At 37.2% G+C, this 24314-nt stretch overlaps 1 protein-coding gene and 1 long non-coding RNA gene across 3 annotated transcripts in view; one reads left to right on the top strand and one right to left on the bottom strand.

The window, feature by feature from the left end:
* The window catches only part of VMP1 (vacuole membrane protein 1), a 157121-nt gene that overhangs the window by 54233 nt on the left and 78574 nt on the right, over positions 1 to 24314 (bottom strand). For both annotated transcript variants that reach the window (XM_069078016.1, XM_069078017.1), the window contains one exon: positions 21177 to 21308. In XM_069078016.1, coding sequence (XP_068934117.1) covers positions 21177 to 21308 — 132 coding nt within the window. The remainder of the gene's footprint in view (positions 1 to 21176; positions 21309 to 24314) is intronic.
* The window catches only part of LOC138153678 (uncharacterized), a 32956-nt gene continuing 23185 nt past the window's right edge, over positions 14544 to 24314 (top strand). Inside the window, exon 1 of the long non-coding RNA XR_011166428.1 lies at positions 14544 to 15889. This is a non-coding gene — a long non-coding RNA (uncharacterized lncRNA). The remainder of the gene's footprint in view (positions 15890 to 24314) is intronic.

The raw sequence follows: 24314 nt of genomic DNA, 5'->3' as shown, positions 1-24314 counted from the left end.
AGTTTAAAGTAGTGATTTCTTTTCGCCTTGGAGGAATTCTGATACAAAACCACTGAGTTGTAAATGATTTTAAAATTTGTAAATATGATACATCAAGATATGTTAAGTAGAAAGCTTTAATTATTTGAAATAAACATAATCCTAAACAGAACCTGAAAAAAAAAAAACCCTCTGGAAATCAGATTTAAAATACAGAAATTGTACTATTTAGGCATCATTTTGAATAATAAATTGAGATAGAGATCTGGATTGGACTTTTGGTTCCCAAAGGACAGGGAACTTCAAAGTGAAGAAACTCCTTTGCAGTACAGGTCAACATCTTATCTGCAATTTATAGTCTTAAAGAGTTTCCAGGGGCTGAAAGGTTTAACAACTTGTTCAGGGTCATACAACTACTATGTGTCAGAAGGAAGAACTTGAACTCAGGTCTTTGTGAGTTCCAGTTCAGCTTCATAACCACTATGTCATGATGCTTCTCAATCAACTGACAGAAAATTTCACATATCTTAATTCTAGGTATTTCTGTACTACACACCACAACATCATATTCTAAAACACCAACACAACATGATACCATAGAGGGAAAAATTACATAGCTTTAAGAAATGAATATTTAAACCAAATCTATGAAAGAGATTACTTTTCCATTTCTGTTTTGTGATTTACTAAATAGAGCAAGAGATATACCAGTAACAAGAAAATTTTACATAGTCAACAATTTAACATCATTTTAGAAAAGTGATCTAAGTAGCAAGTAACTTAGATTAGCAGTTATGGTCAAATAAGTTAAGTAATGTATTTTTTCAAGATAGAAACATACAACATTCCCACTCACAGTTATGTAAGCTTTAAATTTAAAAAGCAAAATGAAAGAAAGAAAGAAAGAAAAAAAGTCCCCCCCCCAAAAAAAGACCACCCTTAGAAAATAACCCAATCCCCAAACCAAACAAAATAGAGAGATTTAACTGGTTCTAGAACACGGCTCTAGCCTCAATCCTTTGCAGTAAATCATACAAAGTCTTTTTTTCTTCCTTAAATTCCTTTATCCTTGCATTCTTATTTTTCTCTCCATAAATGACAGAGGTTGACTTTGAAAGACCACCAAAAGAGTGTCCAGAGGAGTGTTATATAACTCAGGTATCTTCTACATAGTATACCTTTACCTCTTCCAAATGATTAAAAAACTCAGATATTTTAAGCAGTCTTCCTAGTAAAAAAAAACAAAAACATTTTGGGTGCTATATCTACATTTAACTGTTCTTGTTACAATTTTCCAAAAGATTAAGTTTCAAGATTAAGGAGATAATTCTAACATAACATTGAATTTTCTAAGACCACAAGATTTGGGGCCAGGAGAGCTAAATTCAAATTTGAATCTCCTATTTAGTACATGTCACCTTCACTAATAGTTTCCTTATCTGTAAAATAAGAAGGACGGACTAAACACCTGGCCGTGTAACCTTGAGCAAGTTACTTAACCCCAATTACTTAGGGGCGGCCAGGTGGCTCAGCGAGTAAGAGCACGGGCTCCAGTGTTGGGACGACCTGGAGATCGAATCCCGGGCTCAGACACTCAGCACCACACCCAGAAATAACTGGCCGTGTAACCTTGAGCAAGTTACTTAACCCCGATTGCTTAAAAAAAAAAGAAAAAAAAGGACGGACTAGATGATCTAAGGTTGCTTCTAGCTCTAAATCTATGATCCTACTCCATTATTATTATTTATTTAAGACAGTATTAAATAATCACATAAAGAACAATTAAAATATTCACTTAGTGGCAAGCACAGGATCAAAACAGATCTGGACCTCATTTTAAAAATTAAGCTAGATCTGCTCAAAGCCATAGGAAGCTACAATGATATTTACCCCCACAAAGAGAACCCGTTAAAACATGCTAGAAAGCCAAAAGCAAAAGGAAGTCAAGTTAATTAACAGAAAAATATCATACTTTAAAAAATAAAAGAGCTCCACTGAATCAGTATCTTATAAGAATCATAACACAAATGTTTTAATAGATTTCTTCTGTACATGCCTTCTCAAAGCAACTGCAGAAACAACAACCAGAATTCAGAAATGGATTTAAGATCATATTTCATTTTAAAACCATAATCACTTTCTCAAAAAATCAGAGATATCCTTTAACCTGGTTGGAAACCACATGGCAAAGAAATGACAGAAAATTTTTTTTGACTCTTACTCACTGCTCCTGAGGGGGTCTTTACCTTCAAGAACCCAACATACACTTTGTAAAATTATTTATGTCCTACACAAAAATTTGAATATCCACTCAGATGTAACCAGTAGACCATTATCACCTATTAAATTATAAGTAGCAGAATATGTACAAAAGCAATATTGAACTATTATTCCAAATCATTTGTATGTATGTATAGAATAGTCTGATGTATAGAATACATATCCTCTACTATATGACTGAGAATACCTAGAACAAAGTATAGACCCCGGGATTTTTTTTTTTGGCTAAGTGAAAGTATGAAACACTTCTTCAGCAGTTAAACTTAAATATTAGTATTGTAGCTATAACATCCTGTAGTATTGGCAAGTAGCCTAAAAAAGAGAATAATATAGATGGTGGCTCACACACCTACAGAAAGCTAAGTCACCATTTTCTATTCCTTTTGGTCCACCTCCCTGCAAAAATAAAGCTGTGGGGGCAGCCAGGTAGCACCCGCTCCAGTGTCGGGATGACATGTGGATCGAATCCAGGCTCAGACACATATTACCCACCCAGAAACACCTGGCCATGTAACCTTGAGCAAATTACTTAACCCCAATTGCTGAGGGGGGCGGCCAGGTGGCTCAGGGAAATAAGAGCACCGGCTCTAGTGTCGGGATGACCTGGGGATCAAATCCAGGCTCAGATACTTAGCACCACACCCAGAAATAACTGGCTGTGTAACCCTGAGCAAGTTACTTAACCCCGATTGCTTTAAAAAAAAAATAAAGCTGTGGAAGACATGTCTACACATCACAATATCTTATATTCTAGAACACCAACACAAAGAACAAGACACCATTGTGAAAAAAAAATGACATGAAACCAAACTGATGAAAGAGATTATTTCTCCATTTCTATTTTGTGATTTACTAAACAGAACAAGAGGTATACTAGTAACAACTAAATTTTACATAGTCAACAATATTTTAACATCATTTTAGGAAAGTGATCTAATAACCTACATTGCCAGTTTTTATGATTAAAGATATTAAATAATATATTTTTAAAAATAAAAACATGTATCATTCTCAGTTATATAAGTTTTAAACTTTAAAAACAAAACAAAAAAACCCTTAGAAAACAACCCAAAGAAGGAAAGAAGAAAAGAGGGGAAAAGAGAAGGAAAGGTGTTCCTTTTTAATGTATTTCCTTGGGTAAAAATTTAAGTCTTGTATAGGTAGATAGGATATTATGAGAATATGAATGAATAAAAAAAGCATTTATTAACTGCAAAACACTGTAGTAAGTGCTGGGTGATATAATTAGAAAAGGAAAATCTCAGACCTCCAGGAACTCGAAGTCTAATAGGGGAGATAATACATAAGGAAGGTTTCAGAAGCAAGTTAGATGAAAAGGTCTCATGGCCTTGAGGCCCTTAGCAACAAAGCAAATGGTTAACATCTCTTCTTTTACATCATTTCTGCTGATAAAATCATGTAAGTTTCTCATGTTGAACCTTTGTCCATGCCAAGGACTAACTAACTACACAGGCAAGAACTTCTGGGCCTTCAGTAGCTGTTGCTGAAGCACCTACAGAAATAGTTGCCAGGTTGTAGATCAACAATGGTTGCTTCCCAGGATAAAGGTTGTAGGACTGGGGGGGAAGCAAGGTTATTCAACAATCTCTTAGGTTTAGGGTCTTGTGCTATATCCATTAGGTTCTGATGGGAGATGATAGTCCAGGTGACAGTGATGGAGGGAGCGGCTTGACTTTCCTGGCACAGGTTGCCCCTCCTGCCTCTCCCTCACGGCACCCTGTTATTTCAGTGAAGCAAGTTTGCCTGAGTTATGGGTGGTAGTTGATAGAGAAGACATGGATATGGACGATATCCACATTTTAGGGTAAAACATGTAAATCAAATCTTCAGAAAAGCTTTGTTATCAACTAAAGGTCAAGTGACTAAACATATTAGCTTGTATGAGATATTTCTACTAAACACATCAGCCACAAAACCAACTTTCAGTTATCTCTAATGTGGGGAAATATGCTCACACGGTTAAAAGAAACTCATAGGAATCCAAATTTTTTCACTGTTGACCACTAATACCTTTAAATTTTCCACAGTAAACTTTCCTGAAAGTTAAAGAAAAGTCTACTTCTGTTAAATAAATATAAAAACAGGAGAATATAGTACCCTTATGTGATAGTAATGGCATTTAAAGATTCCCCTGTATTGGCTTAGTTTTTCAAATTGATTGTGTTAAAACCCAGAGCTTGTTAATCCCACCTGTGGGATGGACTTGTTGATGTGAAAAGAGAGTCCTGAACTGGGAAGAGCTGGTGATGTAGATTTGGAGAGACAAGAGAGAGGCAGAAGAACTTTTTGGAAGCAGCACCTCGTGGAGGCAGAGAGAGAGAGACTGAGAAGGATTGCTGAGGGCTACTTTGAATTGCCCTGGACTTTTGAGACCTGCCCCAGGAGCTGCCAAGGACTGAGGAGACATGGCTGTTTTGCTGGTACTTTGTCTGTCTGTTTTGATGTTGTTTTGCCAGATTTGTCCACTGGTGAAAGACAGTCCTTTTGTTGAAGAAGTCCTCGAACCTGGCTTTTGGTTAAGAAGCCCTAAGACTGTCCTGCAGACAGAGAGTGAATACTGTCCACTGGTGAAGGACAGTGTTGTTGTTGCAGGGGTCTGGAGACTGTCCTGCAGACAGAGTGAATACTGTCCACTGGTGAAGGACAGTGCTGTTGTTGCAGGGGTCTGGGAACCTTTCTGTTGGTTCAGAAGCCCTGAAGAAGGATTTTCTTGTTGTATGTTTACAGAAATCCTGGGAGAGGGTTTTGCTAACGTTTTCAGGGGTTCTAGGACTGTTCTACAGACAGAGGATGAATTAATGAAGGGACTGGCAATGTATCTTGTGGCCTTGCTAAGCCTTGTCTCCCCAGGAACTAAGATTGCTGAGAACTTGCCTCCTGTCAAGATGAAGCAAAGACCTCCATTTGGGTATTAAGTGCTGTGCTTAAAATTGATGTAACTCTGGGGTAGATTCAATTGTGATCCAGGGGTGGGGAACTTTTGACCTTTTTGTGTTCTGTGGTTGAACAAATGAATGTAGTTTACTTATGTTTGGAAACTAATCTCCATTTGAGAAGAGGGGCTTTGTGGTGGACTAAATGAAGGTACAGCCTAGGGGTGGAGTAGTATTTAGAACAGGGACTTTGTAATTGATTGAATGACTGGAAGGTCCTGGGGTGGGGTAGTACTTGGAGATTATTTAATCACTCTTAGTAAATGCTGTATTTTGAATGATGTCATGTTTTGACCTTCTCTGTTATTGGTTTGTCACTGAATAAAATGGAGAGCACCTATGCTGGTATTTTGAACCTTGGGAAGCTGCCTCTGCTTGGCATTACATTACACCTTATAACCTCACTGTAGTTGCAAATGGAAAATGGCAGACAGTTCTGGTAGCTCCAAATCAGGAAAGACATAGTGGAATTAGAGAAGATTCAGCAAAGGGCAACCAGAATGATCAAAGTAATGGGAGCTGTGTTATTTAAGAACCAATTAAGAGAACAATACTCTTTAGATGGGAAAGATAAATATTGGGGAGAAAAAATGATGCGTCTATAAAATAAAAAAAAGTTATGAATAAGGTGAACAAGAACTTGAAGTTTGAGACTTGAGGTAAAATAAAAGGAAGTACTTTAAAAGACAAGCAAATAGTAACTTAGAGAACTTTTTATATGGTCTCAAAGTTATAAAGGATCTTCTTAGATATCAAATCCACACAAAAAAGAATCCTCTTTAAAATTATCCTTACAGATAGCCATTCAAGATCAAACATAAAATCCTCAGTTTGGCTTTTTAAAGTCCTTTATAACGCAGCCCCTTCCTACCTTTTCCAGTCCTTTTATAAATTACTCTGTTCCAAAATGCTCAGCAATTCTTTGACAGTGGCCTTACTACTGTTATTCTTTACAAAAGACATTCCATCTCCCAACTGTGTGTTTTCAATGACCGCTCCCCATAGAACATTCTCATTCCTTACTCCTTCAAGTCTCAAGAAAAATTTCTCAGTTCTTTTTAACTTAAGCACCTTCATTTTGAAATCAACTCCAATTTATCCTGTATATATTTTGTTTGTTCATATTTGTTTCCATGTTGTCTCTCATTAGGAGTTCCTTAAGAGCAGGGGTTGTTTTTTGCCTTTCTTTGTATACCCAGTGCTCAGCACAGTGCCTGGCACACAGCAGACACCTAATAAATGTTTGCTTATGACTTTATTCTGGTCATTCTGTTTATAAAATTTTAATTATTAAAAAGTGAAAAGAAACAGAAAATTCAAACCACTAGAACCAGTTTGTTTTTTGAAGCTTGAGATTTTAGGGAAAATAAAGGGAAGTACTCTAAAGAAAAGCAAATAGTAAACTTACAGAACTTTTATATGGTCCAAAGTTAGAAAGGATCTTAGATATCGAGTTCACACAAAAAATAATTCTCTCTCTCTCTCTCTCTGCTTTTTGGAGGGGGGAGGGCAGGGCAATTGGGGTTAAGTGACTTGCCCAAGGTCGCTTGGCTAGTAAGTGTTAAGTATCTGAGGCCGCATTTGAACCCAGGTCCTCCTGACTCCAGCGCCAGTGCTCTATTCACTGTACTACCTAGCTGTCCCCCTCCCCAAAAGAATTCTCTTTAAAATTATCCTTATAAATAGTAATTCAGCCTCTCCTTAAATACTTACAGGGAATGAGAACTTTCTCTAAAGTTACCAATGATATCTTAATTACCAATCTGATGAATTAAATACCAATCTTTTTCTCAGTCCTCATTCTCCTTAACCTCTCTGTTGCCTTTGAGATTTTCAATAACCCTTTCTCCCTAGGTTACTGTGACTTTGATATTTCCAGGCTATCAATCTACCTCTCTAAGCACTTTTATCACTTTCCTTAGCTAGATCTTCAGGGATGGACCTTCTATCCAACAGTGTCTCTAAAGGCTGTCCTGGGTCCACATATGGAGTAAATTTAATTATTCTTCCACAATCAATCAACAGGTATTACTGAATACCTACTACAGCCCAAGCAATGTGCTAATTACTAGGTATAAAATTACAAAAATGAAATAATTAATTTCCTCAAAGAATTTGCATTCTGCAGCTGTGGTGGTGGTGGTAGGGAGTGACAAATCTACAAGTAAATGAATTTATACAGAAAATATACAAGATATTTTTAGCAAAAAGGGCACAATGCCCCAGGGCAGGGAGTGGTGGGCATGGTAGTGGAGATGGAGGATTAGTCAAGGCTTCATGTGGAAGACAGTGTTTCATCTGAATTGTAAAGGATACCAGGCATTTATAAGAAGTGGGGCTGAATGGAACACAAGATATCTGATCCAAATAAGAATGTTACAGCCCTTCTTCACCCCTTTCCTCAGCCTGTTCATGGGTGGAGCAAGTGCTACAGGCAGTCTCTTCCCTCAACCTTCCTGCCAATGCCCTGCACCACCCCCTTCCACATTCACCCTCATGACTGAATGCTATCTCCCCACCCCAATCCTTATGAGAGAAACCAGAGCCTCAACTCCACTATGACTCTTAGCCATATTCTCTTGTACCAACAGATTGCTCCCCTTTTAATCTTCCCTTCCCCCTTCCAGCTACAGAAGCTCATACTGCCTGGATGGGCAAGGAGTCATCAATTACAATCCTTCCAGCAAGATAGAAAACCACTGCCTTGTCACTGAACATTAATATCACCAGACCTTGCCCCTATGGCCTTTAAACACCCAGACACTGCCACATGACCTACAGGATGCCATCTAAGACTTTCTAGGCAGTGACATTTGAATTACTAAAAATTTCCTGGTGGATAGAGATGAGTTAGCAGCATACCCTGCACCTGTATACTAAATCACAGCTGAGCTTCCTGTAATATGTTTTCTCTCCCAATTAGAATGTGAGCTCTAGGAAAAATGGGACCATACTGATTTTCTAGTTATATTTCTAGGGCTTAGCATATTTCATGATGCTTAGTAAATGCTTTTTATTTCATTCATTCATTCATTCAAGACACACTTTCAGATATCTGAAGATGGTAATAATGTTTCTTCACAAAGTTGTTTCTAGGTTTAAATGTTTCCAATGAAAAAATATTTGCATCAAATATCTCTGACAAGTTTCTGATATCTAAGAACAAGTAAAAGAAATCTTTTAAAAGAAATACTTAAGACTAAAAGTTACTCTCCAAAAGGGAAGTGGTCAAAATATATGAACAAACAATTCTCAAAAGAAGAATTGAGAACTACTAACAACAACATAAAGGAATACACTGTCACTAATAATAAAAGAAATGAAAATCATAATCAGAGATTTCACTTCACACCCAGCAAACTGCCAAAAGATGAAGAAATAAATAAAACAATGTAGGAGAGACTGTGGAAAGACAAGTCACTAATGGGAAGCTGTGAATTGGTATAAATATTTTGGAAAACATTTTTAAAAATCACAATTTGACCCAAGGATTCCAGTGCTAGGGTATATATACCAAGGAGAACAATAGGAAAATGAAAGATCTCAACTATATCTAATATTTATAGTAGTATTTTTCATGGTAGCAAAGAATTGGAAACAAAATAGAAGTCTATTAATTGGGTAATGGTTAAATAAGCTGTGCCACATACAGGTAATAGAACAGAAGCATGGGAAGACTTATATGAACTGATGCAAACAAAGAGAACCATGAAAATTATACACAAGTATTACAACAATGTAAATGGGAAGAATAATAACAAAATAATTAAAAACAAATGTTTTGAAATCATAATAACCAAGCCTGGACCCAAAGAAGAGATATAAGACCTCTTCACCTCACCTCTTTACAGAGTTGGGGTAGTATGGGTACTGCATATAATATTCTCTTTCAATCTGTCAACTAGTTTTATTAAACTAATTTCTTCTTTTCTATTCTTTGATATAAGGGATGGCTCTTTGGCCAGGAGAAGGGAATGTGAAATATAAGTAATATAAAAACAAATGATTAACAAAAATTTATTTAAAAAACCCCTGATCTCTGAATGCTCTGCTATGCTGATAGCTCTTCTCTTAATATACTCTGGTTTAGCTAAAATCATATGATGAAAAAAAGTACAAACAACTCCTTCTACAACAATAACCTAATAAAAATGTTCTTTTTAAAATGTCATAACTAGGATTGAACATAATAGTATAGACATGAGTTGACCAATGCAAAACACAGGACAATACTGCCCTTGATCTAGAACCTACACTTCTATTACTTTAGCTTAAGACTACAATAATTTTTTGACTCATACTAAGCTTGCAAGTCAATTTAAAATCTTAAATCTTATTTCACATACATTTTCAAGCCAGGTATCTATCATCCTGTACTTGCATAATTGATTTTTAAAAGACAAACAAGCCAGAAATGCAGGTGGTTATATTTATTTTCAGCATTTAGGTGGTGTAGTGGATAGAGAGTCAGGCTTGGAGTTAAGAAGATTAGTCTTTATGAATTCAAATGTGGCCTCAGACACTTTCTAACTGTGACCCTTGGGCAATCACTTAACCCTGTTTGCCTCAGTTCCCTCATTTGGAAAATTAGCTAGAGAAGGAAATGGCAAACTACTTTAGTATCTTTGCCAAGAATATTCCAAATGGGGTCATGAAGAATTGGACAAGATTGAAACAACTGAACAACAACTGCCTCATAAAACATTATGAAGCAATGGAGGGAAAGAGGTTTCCAGAAAGCTTGGCAAAAATTCAACTAAGCCAGAACATACACAAAGGCAATTTACCTTAGCAAAGTCAGCATGTACATAGATAAGTAGGTAAAATTCTGAGAGTTGATAGGATAAAGAAAAGCTTCACTTTTTTTTTTTGAGAGGGGAAGGTAGGGCAATTGGGGTTAAGTGACTTACCTAAGGTCACACTGCTAGTTTTTTTGTGTTAAGTGTCTAAGGCTGAAATTTGAACTCAGGTCCTCCTGACTCCAGGACCTGTGCACTATTCACTGCACCACCTAGATACCCCTTCACTTTTTTTTAAAGCCTTATAATGTACTTTTAAAAAACAAAATGCATAAAGCCTATTTCCCAGAACTATGGTATGAAGCTGGATAGAAAATCCCTAGAGTTGGTGGTCTATCAGTACATCATACACACACCCACACACCCACCCACACACACACGCATGCTCTCTCTCTTTCTCTCTCTCTCCCTCCTTCTCTCTCTTTCCCTCCTTTTATATACATTGAAATGGACCCAGAATTAAGTAGGAAGAGGAAAGGAAAGAGGAAGAGGAAAATGAGCTGAATTGCATCTGAGAAACTTTATACTGTTTTTATTCAAACTGAAATGGAATCTTTCCCCCCCTCTTTCTAATTTCTCTATTTCTATTGAGGGTACACCATCTTCCTAGTCACCTATGCTTGCAACCTAGGTGTCATCCTAGACTCCTCACACTATCTCAACTCCCATGTCCAATTTTTTGCCAAGGCCTATTGATTTCACCTTCATAACATCTCTCTTTTATGCCCTCTTCTCTCCCCTGACACTGCCATACCTTAGCGTGGGTCTTCATCACTTTATAACTTTAGACTATTGCAGTAGCCTGCTGGTGAGTCTGCCTGCCTCAAGTCTCTTTCTCCACTCCAATTCATTTTCCACTCAGTTGTCAAACTTATCTACTTAAACTGTAAAACCCTCCACCCTCAAATCAATAAACTCATTCCTCCCTGCTAGGTTCCCTGGCTTTCTTCAAGTCTCAGCTAAAGTCCACCTTCTGCAAGAAGGCTTCCCCAGTCCTCCTTAATCTCAGTGCCTTAGCTATGAGACTATCCCCAATTTACCCTCTATATACATTGTTTGTGAACAGTTGTTTGCATATTGTTTCCCCTGTTACATTGTGAGTTCCTTTCTCTCTCAGCCTGTTTCCTCCTATGCACAACGGGGATGATAATAGCACCTAACTCACAGGGTAGGTTGAGAGGATGAAATGAGAAAATATACATGAAGAGCTGTATCAGTGTTAGCTATTGTAATATTATCAAAAGGAGGTAGTATAGTATGATAGAAAGCTGATCTTGTGTCAGGAATACCTGGGTTCAAGTTCTGTATGTGACAGATACTGGCTGTTTTCCTAGGCAAGTCATTTAACTTCTCAGTGTTCTAGAAGGTACTGACTCATTGGTAGAGGGAACTTTCTGAACGAGGAGTTCTCTATAACAATGAAATTATATGCTCATTCTCTATAACTATATATTATCAAGGAGAGAGTATTGTGCAGGACATATGGTGAAAAGGATATCTACAGAAGCTATATGCCTGGACAGGTGATTAGCGTAAGAATGAAAATACCAGACGGAAACCCCCTTTCATCCAATGGTACGCACACGATGCCAAAGAAGCCAGAGGAAGTACCCTAGAACTGTGAATGGATATTGAGGATTTTATAGGAGAATATAGAAAAGAATCACATAAAATTAAGAAGATGGAGGATGGGAAGAGGGAACTGCAAACTACATTACTGAAGTGAATAGCTACATGGATGGATCACAGGTCTCTCAAAGTAAAGTTCATCTATTTTGCTCATCACTGCAACTTTCTGAATCTTGATTCTGGTATCCAATATATGAGCCCCTCCCCTCACTGTGCATGATTTGCAAATGTGATAAACAGAATTTGTTTTAAACTGAGTCACTGATAAAAATGCTGATCAACTATATAGTACTGTGAAATGCCACAAAAGGCTTCTTCAAGTTGATACAGAGTCATTAACACTGTTTGAAAATAATTATTATAGTCTGCATAGGCCTCACTTTACTGCTCTCTAATTGGAGGGGATCAACAAATGATATCATCTTACAATGCCTCACTGGAAGTGACATCACAACACTCTTCATTCACAGAGTAGTGTGCTGGGTCCTGGGGGAAAATATAGTTGAGATAAGACATAATCCTTCCTCTTAAAAACAAATAGGGAGAAATGATACAAATAATTAAAATACAAAATATATGATAACGATATCTTAGATTACAGAGTCATTTCCTCAAACTATCCCTGTGAGGCAGAAAGTTTAAGAATTATTATCCCCCTTTACTGATGAAGAAACTGCATCCATGAGAGAGGAAACAACTTGCTCACAGTCACACAGCTATGAAGCAGGAAGTATCAGAAACAACGTTTGAACCCTGGTCTTCTGACTTCAAATCCAGCTTCCTCTCTACTAGACCGTGTTACCTATCAATGACAAATTCATAACAGGGTTTCAAGTAAAGCGTTATGGGAGGTGGGGTAGGGAGGAGAGAAAGCATTACCAACTGTGAGGTGATCAAGAAAGGTTTTATGGAGAAAGGCACTGATTTAGGCTTTAAATTATAGGAAGGAATTAAGTGAAGATAGGGATGAAGGATATTTTAGACACAGGAAAGAGCAGGAATAAATGTAGGTGGGAAACGTACAAGATATATTTGGGGGACAGAAAGTCATTCAGTTTAAACTAGGAAAGTAGGACAGAATATAATCATGAAGAGCAAAAATTTCTTGCATGATAGCTTCCATTTTCTTTACTAGGCAAGAAGAAATTATTACAAGTTTCTGAGCAGAAACTTGTAGTATGATCACATCTAGGCACAGGGAAAGTACTATGAAGGGTGGATTCAAGCATAGAGAGAGGCAGAAAGGTCACTATGATATCTCTGGCAAAAATGAGGGCCTATATTAGTGAGAGAGCAAGAAAAATGGAAAAAAGAAATCCAATTTGAAAGGCGCCATAAAAGGAGTAACGATAAGGTTTGGTTACTGATTAGATTTGAAAATTGAGTGAAATGGAAGATACAAAAGTTTCAAACATGAGAGACTAGATAAAAACGATAGTGCCAAGACAAGACAGGAGGAAGGGAGAAGATAATAAGCATGATCTGAAATACGTTGAGTCTGAGATCTCTTTTAGACACATTGAATTTCAGGCGTCAGAAAAATATCTAAGTAGAGATGTAGATTTAGAATTCTAGAATGAGGTGAAGGCCAAAGACAGAGATTTGGGAGTAATCTGGACAGTATCATTAAAGCCATGAGAGAAATTGAGGTTTCCAAGGGAGACCCTAGAAAAGGAAAACCCTGAAGGAACATCCAACTTAAGAGTTGGGAAGAGAATAAGAAGCTAGAGAAGCCAGCTACTGTTAGGAAAGAACAGTGTAGTATCTTGGAAGTCAAAAGAAAGAGAATATAATAGGAAAAGGGAGTGGTCAATGATGCTCCAGAAGGGTGAAAAATATGACTGCATTTTGACACAGAGAGGTCCTTTTGTTAACCTACTTGTTAGGAACAAGGAAAATTACCTTTCAGATCTATGTATAGGGGAAGCATTCTGATCAAAAAAAGGAAAGAGGGACTTACTGAAGATAAAATTGAAAATTTTGATTGTACAGAGCACCGGCCCTGGAGTCCGGAGGACCTGAGTTCAAATCTGGCCTCAGACACTTAACACTTAACTAGCTGTGTGACCTTGGGCAAGTCAAGTAACCCCAACTGCCCTCCAAAAAAAAAGCAAAAAAAAAAAATTTCTGAAGTTCCATCTTACACTCATCAGATTGGCAATGAAGCCAAAAAAGAAAATGACATGTTGGGAGAGGCTGTGGAAAAATAGGCACATTAATGCACTGTTTGTGATACTGCCACTCTTGAAAGCAACTAAAAACCATGGCCAGAAAATTACTAACTCATGTATACCCTTTGACCCAGCAATATCACAACTAGGTTTATATTCCAAAGAAAGAAAAAATAGACCTTAGGCCCAAATATATTTATCGCAGCTCTTTTTGTGGTGGCAAAGAATTAGAAACTAAGGGGGTGCTCATCAATTGAGGAATGAACAAATTATGGTATATGAGTGTAATGGAATATTATTGTGCTATGAAAAATGAAGTGGACAATTTCAGAGAAACCTGGAAAGAACTTATGCATTGTTAAGAGAGTAGATATAGGAGAACAATTTAAACAATAATAACAACAATATAAAGACAAATTAACCATGAAAGAGTTAAAAACAATGATCAATAAAATAACCAACCAAGCTTCCATAGGACCTACCATACTGCCTACCTCCTGAGAGAGAAGTAATGGATTCACTGTGCAGATTGAGACACAGTCTTTGGACATGGCTAATTTGAGAATTTATTTTATTTGACTATACATATACTTGTTACAATGCTTTTCCTTTTTTTCCCCCTTCTTTTTTTCTTAATTGGGGAGAGAATGGGAATAAAATAAAATAAATTTTTTTTTAGAATAAATGGGGGGTGAGATAGAGGAAATATCATTAGCCTTTCACAACATGATGATTATAAAGAAGTGTTTTGCATAGCTACAAATGTATAAACCTATATTGAATTGCTTGCCTTCTCAATGAGGGTGGGTAGAGAGGGAAGAAGGGAGAAAATTTGGAACTCAAAGTTTTAAAAACAAATCTTAAAAACTGTTTTAACATGCAACTGGGAAATAAGATATACAGGCAAGGGGGTATAGAAATCTATCTTGCCATACAAGAAAGTACGGGGGAAGAGGTTAAGAGGTAGTGGGGTGATAGAAGGGAAGGCAGACTGGGGGAAGGAGTAATCAAAATGCATGCCATCTTGGGGTGAGGGGGAGGGGAGACACAGGAAGAAAATGTGGAATTAAAAATCTTGTGGAAATGCATGTTGAAAATTAAAATTAATTAATTAACTTAAAAAAAGAAAAGAAAATTTGATTTAAAAAATCAAATAAAAATATTTTTAAAAGAGAGAAATCAGATTGTGAGGAGAAAGTGAATGGTGGGACACTGGAAAAAGTAGTTACAGATAATTTTTTTCAAGAAATTACCCAGTAAAGCCAGAGAGAGAAATGAAATGGCAACTAGATAGGATGAAAGTCAGTGGATAGGTATTTTTGTTTGTTTTTTTAAAGATTGGGCAGATCTGAGCATGTTTGCAGCCTTCTTCCCAACAGGTCCTAACCTATGACTGCTTCTAGTACTAAACTGCATGAAAAGGAAAGATCTTGAATATTCTGTTTATCTGACTCCCCTTAACAAATATTTTTCCAATCACTGATAATATACCTAGACTCTCTGCTTACTCCCATCCCTTATGCTTACCCAATCCCAGTGTTTCTGAAACTCTGGCTGCCTAAGAACACCTATTCCTCGTTACCAATTTGCTCCTTCACTCTCTGCACTTCAACCCAAACTTCAGATTTCCAACTCCATAGCTACCCTTCTCCCTCCATTGTGCTCTGTGAAATGCTTGCCCCATAATTAGCATCAATAGCAGAAATGTGACCAGAAGTACTGACATTTTTAATGACAGTCAAGACCAGAGTTTGTAGAAAGAATGCTATACCTCGGAGTCTAGAGACCTGAGCTCTTACTGAGTCTTAGTGTTCATGTCCAGGCAAATAAGGATTAGTTACCAAGGGTAGCAGAGAGCAAAAACAAGACTGCAGCAGCCAGGTCTAGTAATAATATGGGCTATGCCTCCAATAGGAAGAGGATTTGGGAAAGTTAAATGTCTTAAGCTTAAAAGAAAAAGTAAAGGATTGGCCCAGCTAGCACTTCCTGGGGCTGGGGTTTAGGTGAAACAAGTCAAACTGTGAAAAACCAAGTTGGGGACTGATCAAGAAGGCACAAGCCAACAGGAACTCACAAGGTTGGTCAGGATCCAGTAGACAGAGCTGAGTACAATTATGTGTTTCTATGCATGCTTAGGTGCCAGGCACTATGCCAATCATTAGGGATCTGGGATTATAAAAAAAGGTAAAATACAGTCCCTACCCTCAAGGATTGCAGAGTTTAATGGGGAAGATAACATGTAAGTAACTATGTACTGTAAGTTACATACAAGATAAACTGGAAACAATCAACAGAGTAGGCACTAGAATTAAGGGGGATCTAGAATGGCCTCCTGGAGAAGGCAGAATTTTAGTTGGTACTTAATGGAAGTCAGGAGGTGGAGATAAGGAGGGAGAACATTCCAAGGAGGATGGCTAGTGAAAATGTCTGGGTTTGGAAGATGGGATATATCGTTTGAAACACAGGAAGGAGGTTAGTGTCACTTTACAGAATACACAGAGGGTGCTGTAAGGTATAGGAAGACTAAAGTGGTATGAGGTGAGGCGTAAATTATGAAGGGTGTTGAATGCCAAACAGAGGATTTTATATTTGATTCCAAAAGTAACAGGGAACCACTGGAGTTTACTCAGGGGGAAGGGATGTGATATGATCAGATTGTGATTTGGAAAGATCACTCTGACTGTTGAATGAAGGATGGATTGGAGTGAGGAAAGAAATTTGAGGCAGGGAGATCCACTAACAGGTTACTGCAATAGTCAAGGTGAACAGTGATAAAGGCCTGCACCAGGGTGGAGTCAGTATCAGAGGAGAGAAAGGGCAATACAGCAGAAACTTTATGAAGGTAAAAACTTCTGTTGCCAGTCCTTAGCAACAGATTGGACATCGCAGGTGATAAAATATGAAGAATCAAGGGCAACTACAAGGCTACAAGCCTGGGTGGTATGCTCAACAGTAATAGGGAAGTTAAGGAAGAAACTGTTTTGATAATGAATTTTGGACATGTTGAGCTTAATATGTGTACAGGACATCTAGTTTGTTATGTTCAATAGGCAGAAGATGTGTGACTACAGGTCTGCAGAGAGGTTAGGGCAAATAAGAGATTTTAAGTAAGTCATAAAATCATAAACAAGAAGATTATAAGAGTCTTTCCTACTCTAACTCCTTTTCCAGATAAAGTAACCAGTGCCCAGGGAAGTCATTGAGCTTTTCTGAGTTTTAGTTTCTTAATTTGTACAATGGTATAATAATAATTCCTGCTCTTCCTACCTTCCAGAGCTGTTGTTTGGTTTGCTATCAGGCCTTTGATGCCATAAATATAGAGAGTTCCTGGTGAAGATCTTCCTCTACCAAAGAAGACTAGTACCTTCTCTGAAACTTGCTTTTAGAGAATCACTTAAGGGGCACTGAAAAGGTTAAGTGACTTGCCCTGACACCTAGTCAGTATATAAGTGATGTGTGACTTGAACCCAGATCTTCCTGCTTCTGAGGCTGGCTCTCTATCCATGGTGCCTTTCTCCTAGGGTTGTTGTGAAAACCAAATAAGACAGATGCAGGTGAAGATGCTTTGTCATTTATAATGTTCAATGAAAATGAATGGCATCATTATGATTTCAAAAAAAGAAGTGATGGGCAAATACAAAGATTATTAGATTTTCAAAGAGCAAAAACATATCTGAACTGCTCAACAGTAATAGGAAATTGACTGCTTAAGCAAGAGTCAATATTAAGCCTTTTCTCCACTCATGACAGTTTGTTCTTAAATCTTTTTTCTCCCCTTTGCTTCATACTGGGTTATTCAGCAAGCACATTCTGAAAGGAAATATTTTCTTCTATTAGAAAATATAAGTACCTTTGGCTTAAGTCCAGTTAATGCCCTTTTAAATCCTGTTTGATTGAAAAGGATGTTGTTTATGTTATAAATAGAAAGAATTCTGATTACATTTCATTAAAGTAATTTTTCTATAACATATCCTCTATGCTAGAATGGAAACTACAAAAAATATAAGACAATATTTTTATCTAAACTTTTTTTTTTAACATCCCTTACTTCTTGGCACAAAATTGCACATATTAGGTACACAAAAAATATCTGTTGAACCAAATTCTAAATTTTTCAAGGAATGGCTAAATATACTGTAGACTATCTCTATCTTTTTCTCATTTTTCTTGCTACCTCTTTCTGTAATCATTTCTTTGCTTATTAACACTGCCATCACATTCATGAATACTGAGATAGAGGAAAGGACAACATGTTCCAGAATACTTTACACAAACAGTAAAACAGTCATTGTTAGTACAACATTCAAGAACACTGAGACAGAGGCAGAAACAAAAAGTCTGTGTTCTGCTCTAAGAAGCCTCGGTCATCATGATCTGGTTGGCCTAATTTAAAAATGTATATTTTCTTCCAGTTCTTGTCTTAGCCTATTTCCTGTTAGAGAGTATAAAGTTGTTCTGGGACAGAGGTCTAAACAAATCAGTCTTGACAAAACTTCATTAATCTAATAAACTCAAGGAAAAGATAACCTAAATTAGCAAAGTTATAAAATGTACATATATACCTAGAAATATACAAATGTGTATGAATGTCCGTGCACGCGCACACACACACACACACACACACACACACACGCACATAATGCCATAGGCTCATAGCTGTAGAACTGGAAAATTTCTATTTATTTATTTTTAGTTTTCAGCATTCAAAATCTTTTATAAAATTTTGAGTTCTAAATTTTCTCTCCCCTCTCTCCCTTTCCCCCACCCCAAGACAGCATGCAATCTGATATAGGCTATACTTGCAAAATCATATTAAACATACTTCCACATTAGTCATGTTGTTAAGGAGAGTTAGAAGCAAAGGGCAAAACCATGAGAAAGAAAAAACAACAAAAAAGGGAAAAAAGTCTGTTCGATCTTCGTTCAGACTTCATAATGCTTTCTCTGGATGTGGATAGCATATTCTATCATGAGTCTTTTGGAATTATCTCAGATCACTGCATTGCTGAGAAGAGCTAAGTCTATCAAAGTTGGTCAATGCACAATGTAGCTGTTATTATGTACAATGTTCTCCTGGTTCTGCTTACTTCACTGAGTATCTCAGCTCATGTAAGTCTTTGCAGGTTTTTCTGAAATTCTCCTGATCATCATTTATTATGGAACAATAGTATTCCATTACATCCTTATACCACAACTTTTTCAGCCATTCCCCAAGTGATGGGCATCTCTTCAATTCCCAATTTTTGGTTACCACAAAAAGAGCTGTTATAAATTTTTTCCCAAAATATTTATAGCAGCTCTTTTTGTGGTGGCCAAGAATTAGAAAAAAAAATTTGAAGGACACTGTATTTAACTCTCTTACTTTGCAGATAAAGAGACAGGCCAAAAGAATTTTGTGACTTGCCCAAGGTCACACAGTCAGTAAGTGTCCCTCACAAATCTGAACCCAGATCTCTCTGACTCTAAGTCCAGCTCTCTATTACACCATACCACCTCTCAATTTAAGGTTTGCAAAGGACTTATACATATTCTCATATGTGAATGTATTTTATTTTTTTTCTGCTTTTTTTGGAATGAATTTATTTTAAAAGAAAATAAATACAGCTTTACTATTTTCAAGCACAATGAACAACTCTTAAAAATGTTGCTAATCAAAGATCCCTTAGTCAAATGCATTAATGAATATTTTAAAATGGTGAATGTTTATGTGTAAGTAGCTGATGAAAAGGTGAACCCTTTAAGTGTAATTAGATGCTTCCAAAATTTTTAAAATGTTCCTTTAAATATGTGAAGACATCCTCTTTAAAATAATATTTATTTTGTAATTAATTTGCTCAGAAAAAACTCTTTTCCATAGATGGTTCAAAGATAAACTTGAGCCTAGTCAATGCAACATTTACTAAGCACCTACAATACACAAGGTGATATGCCAGGTGCTGGGGATAACAAAGACAAAAACAAAACTCTCTGCCCTCAAGGAACTCACTCTCTCACTCTCTCTAGATGGGGAAAGGCAGGGCAATTGCAGTTAAGTCACTTGCTGTAATGCAAGTGACATCTTCCCTGCCCCTAGGCTAAAGTGCACCAGAAGCCTGGGGAGGGAGGCTTGTGTTTCAGTAGATACTTTTTGATTGGCCAGTGGGTCAAACAGGTTGTTACATTCTCTGAGCCAGGAGAAGGCTATATAAGCACTGATGTGTAGCTTTGTTTTGGGACTCACTTTGAGAAGTGTTCTGTGATTTGATCTGAATTCTGGGAAGCTGTTGTTGAGAGTCCCCCGGCTTTGAAAAACCCAGAATGTGGAAACCCAGATGTTGACTGGGTATGGATGTAATGGTTGGACAGTTTGGAAATCTGTCTACTTGATGTTTCTGTCTTGATAATTATGCCTGTATACTTTGAGGTTCAGGGTGCTGACCTTTTCTCCTGAACAAGGTAAACGATATATGTCTGACTGATTAAAGTAAGCTTGTTAACCCATTTTGAGTTGCTTTCCTTTAACAAAGCAGATCCAAGAACCTGTGGTAGCTGCAAACCCTGAGGACGCTTGGGGTGCTTGCTGCTACACTTGCCCAAGGTCACAAGCCTAGTTTTGTGTTAAGTGTCTGAGGCTGAATTTGAACTCAGGTCCTCTTGACTCCAGGGCTGATGCTCTATTCATGCGCCACCTAGCCACTCCCAAGGAACTTACATTCTATTGGCTAAAACAAAAGATGTAAGCTACAAACCAAAATTTAGCATGACAGTTTAGTTAGAATAGATGCAGTTGCACACTTCAAAAAATCAACTGAAACATTCACTCTTCTTAAAATCAGCTTTATCATATTACCCTCTTGGACAATCCAGGACAAATGGAACATTCTGTCCTTATCCTGGCATAGTGAAATAAGTGTAGGACTAATCAGAAGATCTGGGTTTGTGTCCTGACACTGGTTTTTGACTCTATCTGATTTTTTAAAAATAAATTCACAGACTCCACTATTTAAGAATCAGAATCTGATTCCTTCTCATTTACTCAAGACTACCCTTACTCACTTTTATAAATATTTCATGAAAAAAGAATGCTAAAGCTTGACCCATTTAATCCCTCTATAGCAGCATTAAATTGCTCTAGTTTCTAACAATGTTTGTCTTAGCTGACTTGACATTTTAAAAATGGTCCCTTCCTTATTTCTCCATTCCAAGTGTAAGACACTTGTTGTTAAGTTTCAAGTGTATGAATAGTCCCTTCTGAGACACATTTCCTTCTTTTACTTTAGCAGTTTTCTTTTTCAGAGCTATTGTTGATAGCTTCACCTTAATTATAACCTCTTTGGGATAATTAAAACATTCTATCGATTAAAAAAAAAAAACAGCGTTCTTACTTGTGCAGACTGTGCATGTTCCAGCATCTCTTCAAATTCCTGGTACTCTTCATCATCAGGTTCAGCACCTGACAGCCGAGCTGCCCTGGCCATGAAATACGGGGGTAGCTCTCCAATGGCTGTGCCAGCTCCCTAGACAAAAAACAAAACAAAACAAAAACCCACCCACATGAAGTTCTATTCTTTGTGCCATAGGCAAAATTACATTTAATGCACATCAATAGCATAATTTCTCTACTAAAAACACCAGTCAGGAGACAACCTATAGGTAAAGCTAACTGGTATAAGTCCCTGACAGTACAGTAGAACCTATATAAAATGTTGACGTTGACAACGTTATCTCTTTATAATAACCAACTTTTCAAAAAACTCATATGTGTTTTACTGAGCTCTACACCTATACCTGTACTCTCTGTGGTTATGGTAGCATTCTCTTATATACATTCCTAATATTCATACAATCTAGTTATGAAAAGTTCCTCAAATAATACTACTGTATAAATATTTTCTAGGAAGTTTCTGGCCTTCTGGATACAGTTTAAACTCTCCTGCTCTTTCATATGGTTTAAAAATTGTGGACAAGCTGTGGCTAGAAAGCTCAAGGAACCCAAACATCACAAGGGACAATCCTTTACCACAGGAAAATTGTTTATATCCTCAGGGCACTGAATGAATCACAATTCAATCTTTAGGTTTTTTGTTTTCTTTTGTTTTTGTTTTGCTTTTTGGAGGGAAAAAGGTAGAGCAATTGGAGCTAAGTGACTTGCCCAAGGTCACAAAGCTTGTGTGTGTTTGTGTGTGTGTATGTGTGTGTGTGTGTCTGAGGCTGCATTTGAACTCAGGTCCTCCTGACTCCAGGGCCAGTGCTCTATCGTTGGGCCACCTCTTCACCCCCAATCTTTAGTTTTTAAGCAATTAAAAAAAAAAACCCCAACCCCCAACAGATTTACACAAGGGTTAAAAACAAAGATTAATGAAACAGCAACTTGAACAAATCCTTAAAAATAGGGTGTCCCAAAAGTCTTGGTGCAGTTTTACAGCTTTAGTTGCTTTCTGTTAAGCTACACATTGTAATTCCTGAGTCATAATTAATTTTAAATCTTTGATACTGGTTTGTTAGTCTTTACAGCTGCTTCTTAAGAACTTTCTTAAGAACTTAAGGTATGAATGTTGTGCTCAAAAATATGGGTTTATGCACACAAATGGCAACAAACCCACTCCCCATCCCTCTGCCCCCACATGCACTTTTTTGTAATCAATCATGCCATCATATTCCAGCCCATCCCCATGTGTAACCATAAGTTAAAGAAGGCCTTTAAACAAAAACAACATGTTATTGTGTAAAAAGGATAAACTGAGAGTTCAGTTGTGAAAACTGGGAGGAGAAGGGGAAGAGAAAGGAGGAGAAACTGGGGAAATACACTCAAAAGAACACAGGAATGAGGAAAAACAAATTACATTTTGCCCAATAATACTAGGGCCAAAAATTAACTGTCACAGTTTGCCTTTAAAAAAAAAAGATTAAAGTCGTAGGAGTAAACTGAATGTGAACTTCTCTTGAAACTTGCTAAGTCATATATTTAACAGATCTGAAATTAAGTTCTATGATTCCATGTACGCTCATGACAGATTTCCTTAATGTAAGAAAGGAAGCATTAAATGTATTTTAGCAGCTGTTTATTGTCTTGCAAATCTGAGTAATAACCATATTTATTGTTACATTTCATTTTGCTGATGCTCTCCCATGTTAGCAAGGAGAAAGAACGGCTGCTACTAGTCAGCATTCTTTTTATGCAAATAAATAAAAAGGGAAGTTAGTCATCCAGGCACCTCTCTGTGAACACAATGTATCCTGGTCATGAAAGATTTTCATTTAGTTAACTGTCTCAATTTTGGATGTGTTAATTCTCATCATTTTACAAACTCAAGCAATAAATTGATTGTTTTATTTTTTTTGCAAAAATGCAAAAAGCTTAAAAAAAAAAAGTACTGTTCAAGGAAGAGGCTGAGGGAAAAAGAAAATTTCCTCAGGGTCAAGCTATATAATGTAGAGACAACTTCAACAGTTAACTTAAACTTAAAAGTCACAGTCTGAAAACTTAAACTTAAAAGTCACAGTCTGAAAACCAACAGAATCATCGTCAATTTATTAAACTAACTGGATTTAGTCTCATAGTAAAACTATCTGGACAGAAGCCCAAAAAATAGAGTTTAGGGGGCAGCCAGGTGGCGCAGTGAGTAAGAGCGCCGGCCCCAGAGTCGGGAGGACCTGGAATCGGTTCCGGCCTTGGATACTTAACACCCACACAAAATAACTGGCCGTGTAGCCTTGAGCAAGTTACTTAACCCCAAGTGCTTTAAAAAAAATTAGAGTTTAAAAAATATACCACCATTCATGGAATTTGAAGTACCACAAAAGGATTCTTATATTTTATATCATTAACAAAACTTCCTACTCCTTGATCACATCTAGCAACAAACCAAACTATTCTTCTGACCATCTGGCAGGACCAGTACCTCACTTGTTCTCCTGTTGCTCCTCTCCCTCCACACTGGTTGAGTACAGGCATATCTCCTTTCATTGTGCTTCACAGATACTACTTACAAATTGAAAGTTGGTGCCAGCCCTGTATCGAGCAAGTGTACTGGCACCATTTTTCCAACAGCATGAGCTCACATTGTGGTCTGTGTCACATTTTGGCAATTCTTTCAATGTTTCAAACTTTTTCATTACTATTATACAGTTATGGCAATCTGTGATCGGTAATCTTTGATGTCACTATGTATTGCAATTGTTTTGGGGTGTCATAAAATGTGCCCATGATAAATGTTGTGTTCTGACCACTCCACTGACCAGGCCATTCTCCCCCTCCCTCTCTCCTCAGGCCTCCCTATTCTGAGAGACACAGCAAAACTGAAATTGGACCAATTAATAACCCTTCAATGGCCTCTAAGTATTCAAGGGAAAGGAAAAGTCAATTGATACAACAAACTTCATTACTGTCTTATTTTAGGAAACTGCCGCAGTTACCACAACCTTCTGCAACCGCCACCCTGATTAGTCAGCAGCCATCAACACTGAGGCAAGACCCTCTACCAACAAAAAGATTATGGCTTCCTGATGGCTCAGAGGATAGT

This window comes from Petaurus breviceps, unplaced genomic scaffold (genome assembly GCF_028583685.1).
Source record: "Petaurus breviceps papuanus isolate PSGF00001 unplaced genomic scaffold, PetGlider_PUasm1.0 91023, whole genome shotgun sequence".
Classification (NCBI taxonomy): Eukaryota; Metazoa; Chordata; class Mammalia; order Diprotodontia; family Petauridae; genus Petaurus; species Petaurus breviceps.
Note: the sequence above shows the minus strand (reverse complement) of the source record. Positions and strands in the feature narration are given on the sequence as shown.